This window comes from Centrocercus urophasianus, unplaced genomic scaffold (assembly GCF_019232065.1).
Source record: "Centrocercus urophasianus isolate 14NV4802_14NV808 unplaced genomic scaffold, USGS_Curo_1.0 seq_43, whole genome shotgun sequence".
Classification (NCBI taxonomy): Eukaryota; Metazoa; Chordata; class Aves; order Galliformes; family Phasianidae; genus Centrocercus; species Centrocercus urophasianus.
In genome coordinates, this window is record NW_024885011.1 from 683,743 (window position 1) to 702,892 (window position 19,150).

At 52.5% G+C, this 19,150-nt stretch overlaps 1 protein-coding gene across 1 annotated transcript; it reads left to right on the forward strand.

The window, feature by feature from the left end:
- Positions 1-476: 476 nt before the first annotated feature.
- On the forward strand, positions 477-17,426 carry PTP4A2 (protein tyrosine phosphatase 4A2). Its single transcript, XM_042833959.1, has 6 exons — positions 477-562; positions 8,067-8,737; positions 10,200-10,292; positions 14,902-15,032; positions 15,853-15,927; positions 17,022-17,426. The coding sequence occupies exons 2-6, from the start codon at positions 8,642-8,644 to the stop codon at positions 17,128-17,130; spliced, it is 504 nt and encodes a 167-aa protein (XP_042689893.1). The 5' UTR covers positions 477-562; positions 8,067-8,641; the 3' UTR covers positions 17,131-17,426.
- Positions 17,427-19,150: the final 1,724 nt, after the last annotated feature.

Below are 19,150 nucleotides of genomic sequence, written 5' to 3' on the forward strand. Positions count from 1 at the left end.
CCGCCCTGGACGGGCCGCAGCGACGCCCCAGGGGGAGAAACGGGCAGTACCAACGCCGGCTACCGAGCGGAGAGGGTGCGCGGCGTTCCGACGGCGGAGGGATGGGAGCGGCGGTTCCCCGAGGCACGGGAAGGGGCTCGGCTTGCGCGGACCCGCGGCATGGAGCTCGGCGGCGCTCCTCTCACGGCCCGGGCGGGCGCGGGACCCCCCCGCGACGGCACCGAGTGAGCGCTACCGGGAGGGGCGGTGGGAGGGGGCAGACCGTACCAACGCCGGGCGCGGGTGTGCGGCGCGCCGTGCCAATCAGCGCCGGGCGGGCCGAACCACGCGGCAGGGCGGGGAGGGAGCGGCCCGTGCGCGGGGAGCCTTGTGGCGGCGCGGGGGCTCTCGGGTGTCTTCGCCGCTCGGGCCGCAGCGGGTCGCGCGCAGCCCAGCCCCGTCCCGGGCCCCGCCGCTCCGCGCCGCCGCCGCCGCCCCTTCCTGCCCCCGTCGCGCCCCCCGGCCCGCGGTGTGGGAGGCGCCGGGCCCGGTCGGAAGAACGGCGCCGCGCTCAATGCCCGGGGTGAGGAGCTGGGGGGGCTGCGGGTGAGGAGGAGGCCGCGTGCGGACCGAGACCCGCCCCGGGGCGGGCCTGGCCGGGGGGGACCGCGGGCCGGGGGGCTCCTCGGGGCGCCCCTGGTCGCTGGGGCTGCTCGGGGGGCGGAGGCGGCCAGGGGCCTCGCGTAGCGCGGCCTTTGTGCGCCGCGGGACCCCGCCCGGCCGGGGCGGTTCGGCGTTCCGAGGGCTGCGGCCGCCGCGGGGCTTCTCTGCCCGGCCCGGGCCTCCGCCGTACCGTGCGGCTCCTCCCGGCGGTGCTGCTGCGGTTCGCGGTGCCGGGAGCTGGGCACGGCTGGGGAGGGCGGCCCGTGGGACGTGGTGCTGTGCGGTGCTGCCCCCCCCCCCCCCCCCCCCCTTCCCGGGGATGTCAGCGGCCGGGGGGGTCCCGCTTCATCTGTGAGTCTGCGTAAGGGTAACGGCCTGGGCTCAGGGTGCTCGGTGTGTGCGGGGCGGCAGTTAGTGGGAAGGGGGTGGGGGTGTTGGTGAATGGGGTCTTGGCTCGAGATAGCAGTGCCCGAGAGAAGGTGGTCTGTGGTTATTGTTATGTTTGTGCACGGGTGGGTGAGGATTTGTTTGGGAGGGGGTGGGAAGCCCCCAGACTGTGGCGGAAGGGGCTGTCCTGCGCTTGGCCTGGAGGTGGGCTGTAAAAGATGAGATTTTCCGGGATCCCAGCTGGATGTGGAGAGTAGAAAGCTGGGAGCGGTGCTGGGGGTTCCCTTCGGGCCGGGGGTGGAGCTGGGGAGGAAGGGTGTCCGGGATGTGGTGGCTCTCATGGGGCTTGGCGGAGGGCAGGATTTTCTGTGTAATAGAGGGACAGCCCTGTGAGGCCCGGGGAGGGGGGACGGGGCAGGGGCTGCGGGGAGTGCTGAGGGCGACTGTGGGGTGCTCTGAAGCAAGGAACGCTGTCTGCAGGGTCTGCTGCTTGGGGCACGTGTTGGGGGGAGGTAACACGGTGGTGGAGGGTGGAGGTGGCTGCTGTGGGGGTGTCACCATGTGGGGCCATGGCAGGGGTGGCCCCTGCTGGGCGGTGGCCGTGGCTCCTTGGCGTGGTTGGCCGTGAGCTGTGTCCTCCCGGGGCGGCTGTGTGCTCATTGCTCACAGCATGAGGAGGCAGAAAGTTGGCTTTTAAAGCCTGCTGTATAAATGGAAACCGGCTTCGAAACTCCCCAGATGAGCCAGTCGGGTTCTGACTCAGAACTGCAGTTAGTATTTAAAGAAGAAAAAATGATAAAACCACCACTGGCAACAGCCTAAAAACTCTATCTTCTTATGACTCAACGTGTAGAAATACTTTGCTGAACTCAATTATTGGAAAGAAAGGATCAGCCTTAATCTGAATTAAAGTAGGAGGCGGCGTCTGTGCGTGTGTGGCTGCACGGCTCTGCTGGCGACCCCTTCGTGTTCGGCTCTGAGGACGCAGCCCCTGCCCTCGGGCTCAGTTACCTGCGCTGCTGCCCTGGCTGTGGGTGCAGCTGTGACGCCGCACTTTGCCCCTGAGCAGCGGCCTTGGCCCGGAGCCGGCTGGGCCCTGCCTGCCCTTGGCTGCAATGCGCAGCTGAAGGCAGCACCCAGGCTGTGGGTCGGCGCTGTGAGTGGCACGGATTGTGGGTTTTGATAAAGTCTTTGGAGGAGTCTCGTCAGCGATGCACCGTGCTGAGCCAGCAGAGGAGCGCAGGGCTCTGGGGCTCGGATGAATGAGGCGGTGTTGGCTCTTAAAGGTGTGGAACGGCTCTGTGTGAGCACTGAGGGGCAGAGCCCTGGGCTGAGGTGTGGGGTGGCTCCCTGTGATGCATGGTGACAGGCTGCATGGCACAGACCTGCTGCTGTGTGCCTGCAGCCCCGTCCCCGTCAGGTTGTGAGGCTGAAGCAGCCTTCGGTCTCTTGATGCCTTCTCTGTGCTGACACTTGAGGTGCCGAACTGCTGCCTCTATTCAGGTCGCTTTCAGCTGTGCCTTTGTTTTGTTACCCCTCCTTTCTCTTTTCTGTGCTACAGTTACGTTCCTTCTGGTGACTTGCGCTGGAAGTCGGGCACTGCTTGAAATAATGGACCCTGCGTTTGAACAATTGCAACTTTGTGTGCATGCGGTGAAATTTATCTGCTTAAGTTTCAGTTGTGGGGCCCGATGTGAGTCCTGCAGGAGCGCCGAGGCTCTGCGCTGTCATTCTGCCTGCAGAGGTGTCTGACAAATTCAAAGCAGTGAGATGAGTAAGGTGCAAGTAATTCAACTCTGTAGCTTCATAGAATAATATCCCTGCTGCTGTGTGGTTTGAAGTTGCTTTCAAGTCCTGCTTGACTTGTTAATGCTTTTTTTTTTTTTGAGATGTTTCATCCCAAAGTGTGAGAATATTTCCTCAGCTGCCAGGGATGCTGACATGGAGGAGTCCAGATAGATGCTGACTCTGGTGGAGCTGTGTTCAGACCCCAGCAGGTGCTGCACCTGAACTCGCTGTGCTGAGTTTTAGGATCAGTTTAACATCACACAGTGGTGGGCTGTTGTCGAAGTTCCTTCTGATTGTGTGTATTTCAAGTTAAGTGGGATTTTATGGCTGGAAGGGTAAAGCAGTAACTTGAATTCCTTTTTCTTGGGGGAGGGGGCACTTCTGGCTTTCACTTCACTTTCAGGAACACCGAACTTTTCGGATGCGCTATGCAAATAATATTCAAATGTTTTCTGAAGTATTTTTTCTTTTTAAGCTCGATGGTGGGTGGGGAAGGCGCTCAGAAAATCCCGAGTGGCAGAGCTGTGCTGTGAGCTGCAGGGAGGAGCAGCGTGCAGCTCTGTGCAGTGCAGGTGGTGGTGAAGCTCTGCGTGGCACCCAGCCTTGGGTTCTGGTTTGGAGCTGTGCTTTTGCTGTGCAGCATTACGTGCTACCTGTGACAGTTCTCGCTGTTTCCTGATGCGTCACTTCTTAGCTGAGGTGGGTTTTTTTCTTCTCAATCTTGCTGGGGCAGATTGATATCTGCTGCTGCTCGCAGTCCTGCGTTCGAGCAAAGGAAATGCATGAGTCACTGCAGCGCGGGGCTGTGCTGCTGCAGGCTGTGCTGTGTCAGAGTGCAGCCCTCAGGCACGTGTCTGCCCCAGCAGCTCAGGCACAGGGACCTCATCCAGGAATGCTGCTTCTGGAGTCTGTGTGCAGCAGAGCACGTGAGAGGAGAGGTGTCGTGTCGGGGTCACTGAGGTGCCCTTCTGCTGAGGGTCTCGCTGAAGTCTTGCGCTTTAAAGCACCTCACGCTTTCAAGAAACCCATCTCGAGGATGCTTCCGAGCATCTGTTGGTGGGATGTGGGTTGTTCAGAGGTGTGGCGTGGGATGGGGAAGTGGAACGTAGCAGGAAAAGTCTCGCAGCACTGCAGTGTTGTTCAGAACAGAAATTTTCTGGGAGTTGAGCTTTGTGCTGGCAGTGCTGTGGGTGCTGAGTGCACGCTGCAGGGAAGGCCTTGCAGAGAGGGAAATAAAAGCTGCAGTTACCAACTCATTAACACTGAACGTGAATTCCCACTTATGGGGACAAAGTGAGTTGAGATGGTTTCACAATGCAGACCTTCAGTATCCTCACACAGTGACGGCTCAGCTTTGTGCCACATCCTGCACTCCAGCTCATTTTGGAAGGTGATCCCAGTGACCTTTCGGAGGTATCTGCGTTTTGCAATGGGTGGAAGCTGCAGCTGTTGCAAGCTGTTGATCTGTGCAGAGAAGGAAGCACTTCCAACTGCGTGCTTTGGAGTGAGGAATGCCTGGTGCTGTGCCTTGTTTCTCGCCAGCTCTCTCCCTGGACGTGCTGATGTGCAATTCAGAAGAGCGAGCTGCTGGCTGGTTCAGGAGTTGCTCTGCTGCTGCGCAGGGCAGCTGCTGGAGGTGGTTTTGTTGGTGCCTTGGTTTTACTCAGGGCAACCTCAGGTGAAATGTCTTTCATGGCAGGAATCCATGGAAGCGTTCTTTCTCAATTAGTTAACTAGCCTAAATAAACAGGCAGAGGCGATGAACAGGTCTGCCCCTTGCTTACATTTCAATCATATTTGTGCATGTTTGTAGTATCTTGAAAAACATTCCTCTCAAATTGGCCTCCTTGGGCTTCCTCAAACTTTGTCAGTGTCTGGAGCTGAGCACGAGGGGTGGGAGCCCAGGGGGCCTCAGTTGTAACTCACATCAGTCGCTGTAGGTGCAGAGACTGCGGCCGCGCACTCAGCCTGGCTGTGAGTTGGGCATCTTGACGGATTGTTGCTCCCTGCTAATGAAGTTAAATGACACCAGGTGCCAACCGACTCGCAGGCGTGCCCAGTGCCTTTCAGATGCATGAGCTGCTGCTGCCTGGGCTCATCCTGCTGGGTCCCACTGGGCTGCTGCTCCCCATTCTCAGCACTGGGTGCTCCCCGTCCCAGCGGCCATGTAAGACATGTCATTGTTCTTTGGTTTCCATCTCGCTTTCCAAGTACAAAAAGCTGAAGGTTAATTGGCTGAAAAGCTGTTTCTTGTCTCCTATGTTGTAGATAAACTTTGCTGCTGTTTACTGTCATCAATTTGATGGTGCTCAGGTCTTAGAAGTGCAAATTGCTGACATGAGGAGGGAGAAATCTGACAGCACTACCGGGGGAGTTCAGGAGGCTTAGGCAAGGGGTTTTTCTGGATTTGCTAATTAAAAGCCCGATCTTCCTTGCTGAACTTCAGCAAAATGCAGTTGGAAGTCACAGGAGGAAGGGATGCATGTGTCAGTAATGAAGCTGTTTTAAAAATGGGAGCGGGTGCTGCATAAACTACTTATCCTTCTGGAAATCATTTTTCAGACTTAAATACAGCGCTTCACGTTCTTAATCACTCCCGAGCCATTAGCTAATTAACGCCGTGCCTCGTGCAGCTGCCATCGCTGCACCGCAGGCTGAGCTGCAGGTCAGGCTGTGCGGCCGGGGCTGCTGAGGTGACAGGAGGAGCCACCTGAATGCCTGGGTAAACAGTGCTTCTAAAACGCCTTTCAGGTAATTGTGTTGAAGTTCTCTCGCTGATTTGCTCAGGGGAGGAGAAGTGTAACTGCAGCGACACGATCTGTTGGGACGCGCGGCTCCGGTGATGCTCTTCCAATGCCATGATGGTGCTGCAGAGAAAAACGTCCTTGGGTTTGTTTAAATATGGCACTTGTGCCTCGGACGGCAGCGCTCTGTAATGCTGCGAGCCTCTGCTACTCCAATCCAATCCTCGTCTCCCGTGCCAAGGTCTGCTGGCGGCTGTTTGTGTTTTAAGTGACCCTGCTGGGGCCTCGGGTGGTTTTGGAGCTGTTCTGTGATGTGAGGCTTCAGGCCAGGATGTGCCAGGTGATGTCAGGGGGTGCTGGGATGGGGCACCCCTTGCAGTACCTGTCAGCAAGGCCTCCCTGCGTGGCGCTGTGCGGTGCCTGGGCACTGTGGGTGCTTGGCTCAGCACCCTGGCAGACTGCTGTGCTCTGAGAAGTCTGAGATGTGGTGGAACGCGTGGTAAAGTTGGGACAGATTGCAGGAACTGGCACTTAAGGACTCACATGTTGTGAGTTCAGAGGGACTCTGCCAGCGGGGTGAGCCCTGATCCCGCAGTCACTGTGCTGATAAATTATCCCTGGATTCCTCTCTAAAATTTATATTTGAGTCCCTCGGAGGAAGAACTGCTTTGAGATGGGGGGAGGTTATTGAAAACATCTTTGTTCTTGCCTCTGGCAACCTAATTAATGCATTTTTTTGGCATTGAGAGCTGTTCTTTAAGGAAATAATTGCTGTTCTCTGGGTGATTTTTGACTTGGTGTCAGTGAAAGAGGTAATTCTGCCATCCTTAATTTGTCTGTTTTGAGATGAGGGTCTCATTAAAGGGCTGAGTGCTGCTGAGGTTTGGGGTGGAGCTTCCCTGCGTGTCCCTCATTGCAGAATGGCAGGGCGCTGCTCTGACCTCCATCGGGCACGGAGCGGCTCCAGGGCGCAGCTCTGCCTGCCTGCAGCTGTTTGCTGCTGTCCTTAGCACAAGTCTCGGTGATTCTTTGGCTTTACGCTTTCTCTTATCGAGTTTAAGGGTCTGTTTCGGTATTCCAAAATAGCCGATGCCATTTGGTGAAGTTTTTCTACCCAGCAGAGCTGTTTTCCTTCTCTGAGGACCCACAGGCAGTGCTCTGCGTTCTCTGTGCCCCGGGAGGTGATGGAGCTCTTTGTTCCACGCCTTTGGATGTGACACATTACTGACCTACTTAGGTTTGCTGTCACCAGATCCAGGAGGGCTGCATTGCGAAACAGCAGGAAGTGAGACGTGGAATGTTCTGCCTGCAGTTAAACTTCAACCTGCTGTGATGTCACATCGGAGCCTCCTGAGCTGTGCTGCAGGGAGAGCGCGGTCCCACGCGGCTCAGCTGCGTGCGCGGAAAGCTGCTCTGGGTGCTGGGTCAGCTCTGGGTCTCCAGTATTGAGCTAGCATCAGTTTGCTCTGCTTCCATTCCCCTAAGGGCTGGGGTAGAGCTGCACCGTTGTGGCTTTTCTTGCTGTTGCTAAACCAGCTGTGCTTTGAATCCTCCGTGTTAAGGTTGGGAGCTGCTGCCTGGATGCCCTGGGCTGTAAACGGGTAGGGCTGCGAATAACTGGAAGTTGTTACTGTGAAATGAGCCCTGTGTTGCTTTGGAGATGACAGATTCTAGGGGTGTGTGCTGCTGCGGGGCGGCTGCTGGTGAGGCTGGAGGTGCTTCTGTGCCAGCAGCTCACACACATGGCACTCGCACCCTCCTTTCTTTTCTCGTTCCAAAAATGAAGCTGTAGCACAGCACAGTTCCAACGCGTGCTTTGTTAACAGCGTGCAGCAGAGCTGGGAAGGAGCTGGAACTGTCACCACATCCGTGATTGAAGTCGGGGCTGGGGAGCAGCAGTAACAGCAGCTGCTGGTTCTGCCTCTGTGACTGCAGCTCCTGTGTTGCTGTTTGGCCCTGGGATGTCCTCAGCTTTCTGCTGCACCTGGAGGTTTTTGGTTTGCCCCGTTCCGAGTGCTCTGAAGCAGTGACGTACAAAGCATTCACTCCTGTTTGCTTTCTGCTCGTTATTGCCTTGCTTGCTAAGGGTGGCAGTCACTGGAAACGTGGTTGGTTTTTTTTTCTGGGCAGTTTTAGTCATCCTTGTTTTCATAAATGGTTATAAATGGTACAAGCTCGATTCAAAGGTACAATTTGTTTGTGTAGGATTGGTCTGCTATTTTCTCTTATGAAATGTTTATGAGCATCAGATGCACAGAGGCTTCTTCTGAACAGTTTGTTTTCGGGGCTCTCAGGGCAATGGTTGATCAAAGTCTGAAATTGCATTTGATCAGAATCCTCCACAGGCGGGGAAGGAGCCCTGCTTTGTGCTGCGCTGACAGCGGAGCCGGCGTTGGCATCCCCTCATCTCCACCCGCACCGCTGCGAAGGTCTGGAGCCACAGCAGCGCCTGGTGCTGCCGCCAGGGCAGCTGCCCCCTCTGACCTGCTGTCCTTCTCTCCTCAGGTGTTCTGTTGGAATTTACGCCGCACATTTATGGCGATTCTGAGCGTGAGGGCAGAGTTCTGCCAGGCCCAGCACAGCGCCCTGGCCGACGAGTGAGCGCAGGGCCTTGGTGCCAGACCCGCATTGCCTCGAGGACTCCGGCACAGCGAGCACACGCAGATATATGGGATATCTCCTGCACCTGGGAAGCGTGTTCCTTTTACTGACTCTAGCAAAACTAAGCGTCAAGAAAACAAAGTGGAGAGAAAACCTGCCCTTACTTTTTTGCCTCACCAGTGCCTAAATGTAGAACAGGCTGCCTAGTCTTGCACGTGGAGCTGTGGAGTCTGAAGGAAACCACCTGCAGCAACCGAGGCCGAAGTTGAATTCGCGTGGATCCTGAAGCAAACCTGCTTTTGTAGAAGCGAGATCTTTAAGGAACAAACAAGCTCTGATCAATCCCAGCCATTTTAGTGGTCTTTTAATGTTTTCTGCTGTGAAACGTTTCCGAGGTTATTGATTTTTTTTTTTTTTTTCTTTTCCTTTTTTTTTTCTTTTTTTAAATTTTTTGGCCCCTCACACATTTTGCTGCCATTATGAACCGTCCAGCCCCCGTGGAGATCAGCTACGACGGCATGCGTTTCCTCATCACTCACAACCCCACCAATGCGACCCTCTGCAGGTTCATAGAGGTAAGGCGTCCATCAGCCTCGTCCTTCCTTCCTCCCTGACCCGCTCCTGCTTTCTGCACCGCTGTGCTGCATTCACACCTCTTGTTCACAAAGCTGTGCTATGCATTACATGCTGGCTTTTTCCCTGCATGTGGCAGGGGGTTGGAGATTCATGGTCTTTGAGGTCCCTTCCAACCGTGGCCATTCTGTGATTTTGTCCTTAATACATCATTGATGTTCTCTTGACAGTGCAAGAATTCACACAAGTGCAGGATTTGGAAAAAAGTAATCAGTCATTGAGAGATTGGAGGAGTTTCCATTTTAAGAATGCAGACCTGCATCTTTGCCACTGTTGTTGTCCTGGCTTGGAAAGGACTGCATGTTCTGTGACTCTAAACGTTAGTTTTCATTAAGTAATACATTGCTTCTAATATATTGCTGATCTTTTGGCTTTGAAAGTAGTAGCTGATGGAATTATAACTGGTTTATGATCTTTGTTATCCCTAAGATAGGATTCACGCAGTACTTATGCGGATGTTTTGGCTTGCAGGGTGTTTTCTCCAAACCCTTCTGCTCACAGAGTTGTCAGGTGTTTCAGGTCCCAGAATTTATCCCTGAGAAATGCCATCTGCCTGGTCCAGCGACAGGGAGCCATCTTTGATGGATGGTGGATCAGAGCATTATTGGCACAAAAGTCAGAAATAACACGAAATCGAATCCTTGGCTGTCTGGAAAATTAACAGGTGGTATAATGGAAAAACCAGTGGGGCAGCCTGCGCTCTGGTTTGCTCCAAATCTGCCCAATCTTTGTGCCCTTTGTAGGTCACTTCCATTGCAAAGCACTCCGTTCCATCAGGTGCTGCTGTCAGGCTGCGGCTCAGCACAGAGCACTCACATTGTAGTGCTTCATCCTGTCTGAATGCCGCGTGGCTTTTGGTCTCACTGTGGATTGCCTTCCTCCGTCAGGAGGCTTCTGCCTGAACAGATATTGCTGCTAATTGGCCCAGGTTACAGGGGCTCGGTGCAAACACGAGAGGAAATTGTGCTTGCTGTGTGAACCTTCAAAGTGAACTGGAGCGGCCTTTGTTTGATCTTCTGATTATTTATCAAGCACACTGTGCTGCTTACTGCGCGGTGGCGTGTTCTGCTCCTCCTGCCAGTGCTGGCTGAAGCCAACAGTCCCAGGCTTCTATTTAAAGAGAAAAAGAAGCTGTGTGGGGAGGATAAGCAGCTATTTTCATTTTGTTCTCACGTGCGTTCTTTGTTTCCAGCCTGACTTTTCCCTGGAAAGAAAGTTCTGAGAAGTTTCACGCTCGTTCCTGTCCCTTGTAACCATTCAGCAGGTCAGGGCTGCTCCTTTCAGGGCTGGCCCTCCCTCCCTCGCTGCGCAGTCACCTTTGATCCCTGTGAAAGTGTTTGGTTTTGGAGCTGCTCCGTTTCTCCCCCTCCTGCTGCACTCATTTGTTTTTCCTTCTTCTCAAAGGAGCTGAAGAAGTATGGAGTGACAACCTTGGTGCGAGTCTGTGATGCCACCTATGATAAAGCTCCTATCGAAAAGGAAGGAATCCAAGTTCTAGTGAGTTGCCTTTTAAAACTGTCTGACATTGGAAAGCACTTGCAGATGAGGGTGGGGATAGCCTCTGTGCCTTGGGAGGAGCTGGCTGTCCCAGACTGGCCAAAAGCTGTGTGATCCCTGCGTCAGGCAGAGCTGGCTTTGAGATACTTGCTGTGCCTGCCCGAAATGTACTTGCTGATTCATTTCTACAGCTTCACTTGGAATAGAAATGTCTATTCCTGGGTTTGTTGAGATATTTTGGGTTGCATTTTAGTGACTGGGCTGATACTAATCCAGTGTGAACTCACAGTTTGTGGTCTGTTCAGCCTTGTGTTTCATGCAGTTCATCTCAGTCCTTTTCCCCTGATGCAGCACTTGGCATTGCAGTTGGCCTTCTCAGGATGAAGATAAAGCTCTGCTCTCACACATTCAAACTGCTGCCTTATGAGACCACTGAGCAGTGAGAGGCTGCTTTTTGTGCAAACACGAGGCTCCCACAGCCCGCAGGAGCAGGTGCTGATGGCAGCACTTCCCTGCTCACCTCCACTGCAGTGCTGCCCTGAGCTGCTGCTCTCACTGTGAGCGTTGCACAGTGGCTGTGCTGTCTGCTCCTGCTTGGTGTTTAGGGCAGGATTTTTGTACAGCCGTGTGCTCACCCTGCACTTACAGGCAGTATTTTTCCAGGCACTTCTTCCGGGTTATGATAGGGCGTTAGATATAATCAGTTTATTATACTGGAGTAACGCTGTTGTGAGGCCAGAAATAGCACCTAACCTTCTTGCAGGTAGTCCCTATTGGTTGTGGGTGCTGGTGTTTTGCTTCTTGGATTTTAATGGCTCGATTGGAGGAAAACCTGCATGGTTTTCCATTAGGAGAAAAACTCGGACCCCGGCACAGCTGCAAAAGCTGGAAGCTCCACATGCAGGTCAGTCAGGTTCCTTGGCTCCAGGTCCCAGTGCACATTTACTCCGGTTCCAGGCAGCCACGTGTGCTGTGTTGTTGGAAAGATCAGCCGCTCAGGTTCCAGCGGCTGGATGTGGAACAGCGTTTCAGGACTCAGGCTGTGCTGTGTGTTCAGCACTCCAGCTGTGATACTCCTGGGGTTGCCAGAAAATGGAAGGATTAAAGGCGTGCTGTGTAAGCCATCAGAGCCCTGCCTTAAGCTGGGGCTTAAGTGTTTGCGTTGCTGTGGGAGAGCAGAGATGTGTGTCCCTCCTGAGGGCTGCTCCCCTGCTGTTCTGCTGCCCTCGGCCCCGCAGCCGGCGTGCAGCCCCCCTTGCCCTCAGCAGCAGGAGCCCGAGTGCTCTGAGCTGTGGAGCTTCTGAAAGGGGCCGGGGATTGCAGTTCCCAAGAAATAAACAAAACAAAACCCAACTTGTTGGCGAGGTTTGAACTGAAAGCCGCTTTTTGAGGAAGCTTTTCAAAAACTGGAAATGGTGTTTCCACCAGTTCTGCTAAGCATAATTCTCCTGAAGAGCCTCTCACTTTGAGTAACACACGCAGTCATGTGCCCGCGCACGTTTGCCTTCCCACGTTCAGCACAGCTCTTCTGAGTCTTTCTGTGCTGCAGGAGGCAGAACGGGAGGCTGTAAATCCAGCAGACATCTGTTGTGTGCAGCAGAAGGCAGGAGGAGATGGGAGGGTTTGCTGCCAGCGTCATTGCTGGTGCTGATGATCCCGGTCACGATGCTGCGTTGTAACTCACTGTACTGCAGTGGTGTTTTGGGATGTGAGATAAGTTTAGCTGGCTGCTGACATGGCCACCTCCTGCTTTTCCTTCCTGTTAATGCGTGCTTCTCCAAAACGGAGTCCTGTTGCTGTTCAGAAGCAGTGTTGAATTACTGGCTGAAAGCACAACAGGTCGTTACTTAGAGCTGATCTCTCAAAGAAGTCACGCAGATTGAGAACAGAGCCTGGGGGAGATTAGGGTCTGTTTTAAAACTGTTGAGGTCGGAAGCGCAGGGGAGCCCCAGAAAATGAGAGCATTTCAGCAAAGCCTGCTCTCGTGCCACGGTGCAGTGCTGTGTGCTGGCAGGAGGGGAGGAGCAGGGAGATGCTTTGGCAGATGGCATAGTGAGAAACCAGAGAATTAGAGGCTCTGTGCTTGGTGTAGCACTACTGCACACGTGTTTATCAACAGAGGTTAAATCCAGGAGGCAGGAGGTGGGGATGGGTTCAGTTCCTGTGGGTTTCTGTGCGGTTCTTACAGTTGTGTTGACATGTAAGGGCTCAGTGTAGAAATGGTACGTCAAGAAAAGCTTGTTGTTTTTTCCTGAAAGTGTTCTTACTGAGTAGCAGCCAACGAGTTTTGTTCTGTGGATCTGGGGCACATTTTGTTGTTGTGCTTCTGCCTGTCCTGCTCTGACTGTCTGCTCCTGGAGCAGAACTTGCTCCATAAGTGCCCTCAGGGGAGGTGGGGGGTGGCTTCCTGTCCAGCAGCTGCACGCAGCGTGGCCATGGGTTGCTGGTAAAGGTGAGAAGCTCCCACACCGGTGGCACAGTGTTACCCTGTTCTGGGAGCATTTGGGAAAAGGGATCTTTGTCACTTGAGTCCTGCTGCAGCTCCTCAGGCACCTCTGTTCTGCGCTGGCAGTCCTGTGGGTGCTGCAGGCTGTGCTGCTGAGCAGAGTCCTCCAGACAGAGGGTGAATAAAACCACCCCCTTCTTGCCTATCTTCCTTCCCAGCTGCTGCAGGGTGGCACAGCCGAGCTGCGTTTGCTGTTTGTGCAAACCCAGTGCATCATCCTGGTTACTAATGATTGTTTTGGTCGCAGAGCCTAGCAATTTGTTTTCTCTGCTGACTGACAGGAATTCAAAGGATTGCTGGCAGAACTCATAATTAGCAGAGAAAAACTTGCAGAACTTTGTTGCTATTACTCCTGTGGTCCCAGAATTATGCGTGTTTCTCATTCTGGGCAGCGTCCCTCCAGTGCTAATTTGATGTTGGTGCTGTGCTGTAACTGCAAAGGCGATGCTCTGTGAGGAAACGAGGGCTGTCATTAATTCAGACCAGCACAAGACGTGTGGACGTGAGGATTAACACGTAAACAAAAGCAAAATAACAGCAGCATCCCGTATTTGGTCTGCAGGAAAGGATTTCAATCCGACCCAGAGCCAGAGACATAAATCCTGTTCTCTGCTGTCAGCTTCGAAAGGAAGCATCCTGCAGTGGGGCAGTGGGTGACACTGGGCCTGAAATAACACCGCTCCCAGGGTGGGATTGAGTGGAACTTCTTGGAAAAGCCTTTGATTGGGACAAACAAGGTTTACTTTTCTTGTTTCTGTAACCTTTTATTTTGCCACGTTGTCCCAGGTAATTTCATTTTCCTGCTTCCTTTGTGAAGGAGTTTGCAGCACTCTGCAGCCTTTGTGTCTTTCAGCATTGATCACAAAGTTATTTCAGTAACCCGAAGCTTCTGTGTTTGTAGCTGTAAGGCAGAGCTGCTCCTCACAGCTTCTTGTTGCCTGCGAGGCGCTCCTGGGCTGCGCTCCTCGATGCTGCACGGCTATGCCTGCTCTGCAGGAGGCATTGGTGTGGCTGGAAGTGCATTTCAAGCTGAACAACAATGATTTTTCCACCCTCGTGCACGTTCAGTTTGCCCGTGTTCTTGCAGCTTCAGCGAACGTGTCTGGATGTGAAGCTGTCCTTAAGAAACTCCGTGAGAAGCTTGGCTCCAGGCAGCGAGGAGGAGGAGGGCTCCTTTCAAAGCCGTTTCCTTTCCATCTGAAGAGTTCCTCAGATAATACGAAGCTCTGGTTATGAGCCTTTTGTCAGATTGCCTTGCAGACTGCCCATGAAAGTGCCAAACGGCTGGGAAGTCTTCCTTCCCCTGCTCAGAGCAGCGCTTTGCAGCCCCGCTGCGGTGGAGGAGGTGGCAGCGCTGGGCTGTGCTGGGGATGTGCAGCACTGCTCTTAGCACAGCGTCCAGGAGAGCTGTGACCTGCAGGCCGTGGGGAGCTTCTGTGTGCAGTTCTGATGTGCAGCCGTGCTGATGGCGCTGCGTGCGGCCTAGAGGGTTTAAATGTTGGCAACTCCTTTTATGGGCAGAAGTGAAGTTTGAAATGCTGTTTAGCTGCTGTTTTTGCCCTTCTCCAAGCACTTCTTTTTTCCTATTTGTGAGATGTTTGATTATTTATTTATTTTTAATTTGGAAATACCTGGGCAGCTTTGAGCCTCACTGGTGGGATGCTGTGCAGGCAGGCAGGCTGTGTGTGGGGCTGCTGTGGAGGACCTTCTCACACCGTCTGTAGTACAAATAGGGCTATAAAAGGTGGTCACAACCACAGGCAAGTCTACAGAGTTTTCATCTTTCAGATATTTATTGGAAACGTCTATTGATTTTCACACATTCATAATGCAGTGAGATTTTAAAGGCAGCTATTTCTCTAAGAATTCTATACTATGAGGAAGCTAACGTAGGGTTTTATTGAAATTGTATTGAAAAGTCTAATTAGCGGCGCATTACGATATCGACTGGTCAACTTCTAACTAGAAAGAGAGCCCCAGAACGGCCAGCGTGCCGTGGAGTGCCCTGCTTTCCCCATTAGTTACCTTGCTGGTAAGCACGTGTTGAAAACTGCGTGCATCTGCCTGCGGTGCCCCAGGAGCTGACCTGTGCTTCCCTTCCAGGACTGGCCGTTCGATGACGGAGCGCCACCCCCCAGTCAGATCGTTGACGACTGGCTCAACCTGTTGAAAACCAAATTCCGTGAAGAGAGCGGATGTTGTGTTGCTGTTCACTGTGTTGCAGGGTTGGGAAGGTCGGTGTCGCGTAGCAGAGCGTTAAACCTCAGCTGTAGGAGGTTGATACGTCTGTGTTTTTAAAGTGACTCCTGAGATTTCAGGTTGTTCCCCTTGGAGAGAGAATCGCTGTTTATTTGTGTGCAGGATGGCGGTGGCAGTTTTCTGCTGAACCCCCTTTCTGTGTGGCTCTAAGCACAAGCCGTCCAACTGCTGACACCTGCTTAATCCCTCCCTGCTGTCAGGGCGCCTGCTGCACCTGTGTGTGCTTAGCAGAGTGAAATCCATCCAGGAGCAAGTCAGTGTGCTCCGTGACTCCAGCTTGTTTGTGAAGCCGGCTCTTTGCGCTTCACTGCTACCTGAGATGAGGATCCCAAAGTAGGGAACTTGACTTTATTGCTGCTGGGACACCCAGGTACGTGTGCAGCACGTGTTAAAGATTTATCTCTGGAGGTCGTCCGTTGAATGCTTTGTGCTGCTGTCCCACACACAGCTAAACCTGCGGTGTCATAAGAAGCAAAGTGCATCCCAGAGATACTGCAGGCTCCTTTTAGCCAAGTAGAAAACGAGGTTACGGTGAAATGAGAGAGCATAAAAATAGAGAATTATTGTTTTGTGCCCCAAACACTGAAGAGGCTGCAGATTTCTGTGTGCACACTGCAAGCAGAGCTATCTGCTGCAAAGTCCTGCATTAAATACTCAGCAGGCAAATGTCTTTCTGTAGATAACATTCAAACAGAAGATGTTTAAGCTGTTTGTTTATGGATAAACTCGATGTATTTGGAGGGATTCAGCGTAGTGTTTCCTTGGGTATTCCTTACGTACTGATTTCTCCTGCAGGGCTCCTGTCCTGGTTGCACTTGCTCTCCTTGAATGTGGAATGAAGTACGAAGATGCAGTTCAGTTTATAAGGCAGTAAGTTCAACTTCCTTTTCTCCGTTTGTTCTGTTTGGGCAGCATGCATCTTCAGCAGAGCTTATTTGATTTCTGACTCATTTTCTTCTTGCTATGAGCTAACAGTGGCAGACGTGACTTTGACACGGTTGCTGAGGCTTTGGCCCTTTCTGTCTGTTTACAGATGAGGTGTTTTCCCCCCACTCTCTTTTCTTTCTGATTTATTGTAAATCTTGGCTTACACATCGAGGTGCTGCACCGAGGACCCCAAAGCTTCTGGAGCTGGGGGAGGCCTGCAGGCAGGGCTGTGAGCTCTGTGGTTGGAGCTGGCTGTGAACCGGTTGCTCCTTGCCCAAAAAACCAGGGTGGTTTGGGTCCCCAGCAGCACCATTTTCCCAGCAAGTGAGCGAGGGCAGCACTGTGCAGGCGTTGTGCACGAGGGCAGCAGCCACTCAGGAGATGTCAGCAGCCCCTTATCTGGGAAATAGCAGAACTGGTAAAGGATGAGCCTGCGGAGCTCTGCTGGCTGATAGCATCGCATCTTGAAATGAAGCCCAGCGGGTATGATGATGCTGAATGAGCTTTGCCCAGAAAGCATTTTGTCTCCTTATGGATTCCCAGGGTCTTTGGTTATCTTTGTAAACTATATTGCTGTCAACAGATTTTTCTGAACTTTGCCCTTTCTTAAATTCCTTTTTTTCCTCTTCCTAGATACAGTACCTTTCACATTGAGAAGTTCTTTTCTGAGCATCTCTTACGTGTTTCTGTCTGGCTGCCTCGGGCTTGCCTGGCTAATCTCAGTAGCACATGCATCTGCAGGGAAGGGGTGACCTTGTGGTGCTCAGTGGCTGCTGCTGCTGCTGGAAATAAACTCTCCCAATGCAAGGAAACCTCCTGAAACTTGCTAACGGGGTTTTGATTGTAATATTGGCACGTGGGTAATGAAGTGCATGCGCTGGCCCAGCTCCTTTCCCTGGGTTGCCAGTGGGCTCACAGCTTATCGCAGACACTGTTTTATGGATACAGAAAGGCCTTGAAATATGCGAGCTTGAGTATCGCAGTGACTGAAGCAGTACTTTTGCCATTGATGTCAGCCTTCGTTCTGTTTGTTTTAGGAAAAGGAGGGGAGCTTTCAATTCCAAACAGCTGCTTTACCTTGAGAAATACCGACCTAAGATGCGATTACGCTTCAAAGATGCCAACAGTCACTGCTGTGTTCAGTAGAAAATCTCAGATGAAGATGGCACTGTTTTCTGGACTCTTGGCACCTGGAAATGTGAATCTGGAATCAAACTGCGTCATCAGATGAGCGGTGGAGTCAGTGCTCCTCAACCTCTGTCCTAATGATGGTGATGATTGGAAAAAATAAAATAAAAAATTAAGAGCAACATTTCAGTGAAGGATTATTTTCTCCTTAAGCTGCAGTTTGAACATCTGCAAGGAGAAAATCAGTTTCCGAACCCTCTGTATTTTTAACTTTTTAAGAAAAGAAATAAAGTAAATTTTATGTCTAAGGAAAACCAGCAGAGCATTGGCTTGTGCAGAAACGATTTTTTTTCTTGGTCTGAGAAAAGTCCCCCTCAATTAGGGCCGCTGCATCCGTTCCAGTGGGGCTCTCCTCAGCGTTGCCTTTCTTTAGCAGCCAGGTGTGAGGAGAAGCCTTGGCAGCGCTGGGAGCGACCTGCTGGCCTTCAGCCCCATCTGGGCGCCCTGGGCTTCCTGGTGGCTGTGCTGGTGGGGCTGAGCAGCTTCCTGGTGGGCTTCAGCATTGATCCTCAGCCGGGTGTCTGTGGCGAATGTCCTGCAGGCCTTTTCTGATTGGTGGGAGCTAACGACGTTGGCTGTGTGTCTGTCTGTCCAAATCTTACTTCTCCAAAGCATTTGGCTGGGATGTTGCTTGTCTTTGTGTTGTTAGATAAAAGCAATCTATCCTGGCAGAAGACTGATGGTCAGGAGTGACATAGGTGAGCGAGGGGCAGCTTGGACAAGGAGTGAAGTTTAACTCACCTGTCTTGAGGAGGAGGAAAAGGCTCCTTGGTGCTGCCTGGGTGCTCGGCCTCGCTGAATAATTCAGGGCTTGGGGGGGGTCTCGTTTGCATTGTGCATGAGGTGTGAATACAGTATGCACACAGAGATGTCCACACAGAAATGCCTGGGAGATTTTCCCAGCCTGGCCCTCGTGCACAGTTCAGTTTAACCACTGATTGCCTTGTTTTTCATTAGGCTCTTTTGGAGGGAGGATCTCCAGTTACACACCAACGTGCTCAGCACGTGTTTACTGTTAGCAGGCCATAAGTGTGCTGTGTGGGCTGGCACCACGTAAGCCCACGGATGGAGTCTGAATCAAGGCAATCATTTCACAGACTGAAAAAGCATCATCCAGGCTGCTTCTACCAAACCCTGTTAACGTGGTGCCCTGCCAGCAGGACGCCTTGCTTTCACCTGACATTGTGGCATTCAGCAATTAAAGGCTGAGGAGCATAATCTCCTGTGAGGTTTTGCCATGGGGCACCAAAGATTTTTGTCTGTGCCTGTGCTGGGTGCAGACCTGTACCTGTCTTCCACCAATAGCAGCTGCTGGCTGGATGACCTGCCTTCACTGCACCCATTTGACAGTTCTGTTGTTAATTTGCAGCTGAACTGCACAAATATTTTCAGAAAACAAGTGCTGCACTTCAAAATTCTCTTCCTCAGAGGGATTTATGGATCTAACAGAAAATAATGGTACTTGCCCAGCCAGACCTTTGAGATCTGCAGCTAAAAACTGCACTGCACTGAGCTCAGTCCGTGCCTGACTCAAGCTGTGTTGTTGTACCAAGCTCCTTCTTCCCTTTAAGGTGTGTGATGGTTCAGATTTCTTCAGTAGGTGAGAGATACAGAAGTGTGTGCTGTCAGTGCCTACAGTAGAGGAATAATGAATCTGGTCATTTTTCAGTCTGTGTGGAAGGCAGATCGTGCTGAAGGCAGCTGGCTCTGGCTTTGCTTTCCCCTCGCAAGCTAGAAGCTGATGCTGTAGCTGTTTCTGCAATGGAAATGGGTGTCTTTAGTATGATGAAATACTGGGCAGGTGTTGGGGGTTTGGTTGGAGGGAAGGCGTTGAGCTGGGCTGGCAACAAAAACCCGGGGCCTTCAGAAGAACAATAAAATTAAATATATTTTACATGCTGTAGGTATAACTGTGCATTCTTCCCCTTAGCTTTTACTCTGATCTATAATGTACTAATTATCACCTACTATGACTGCA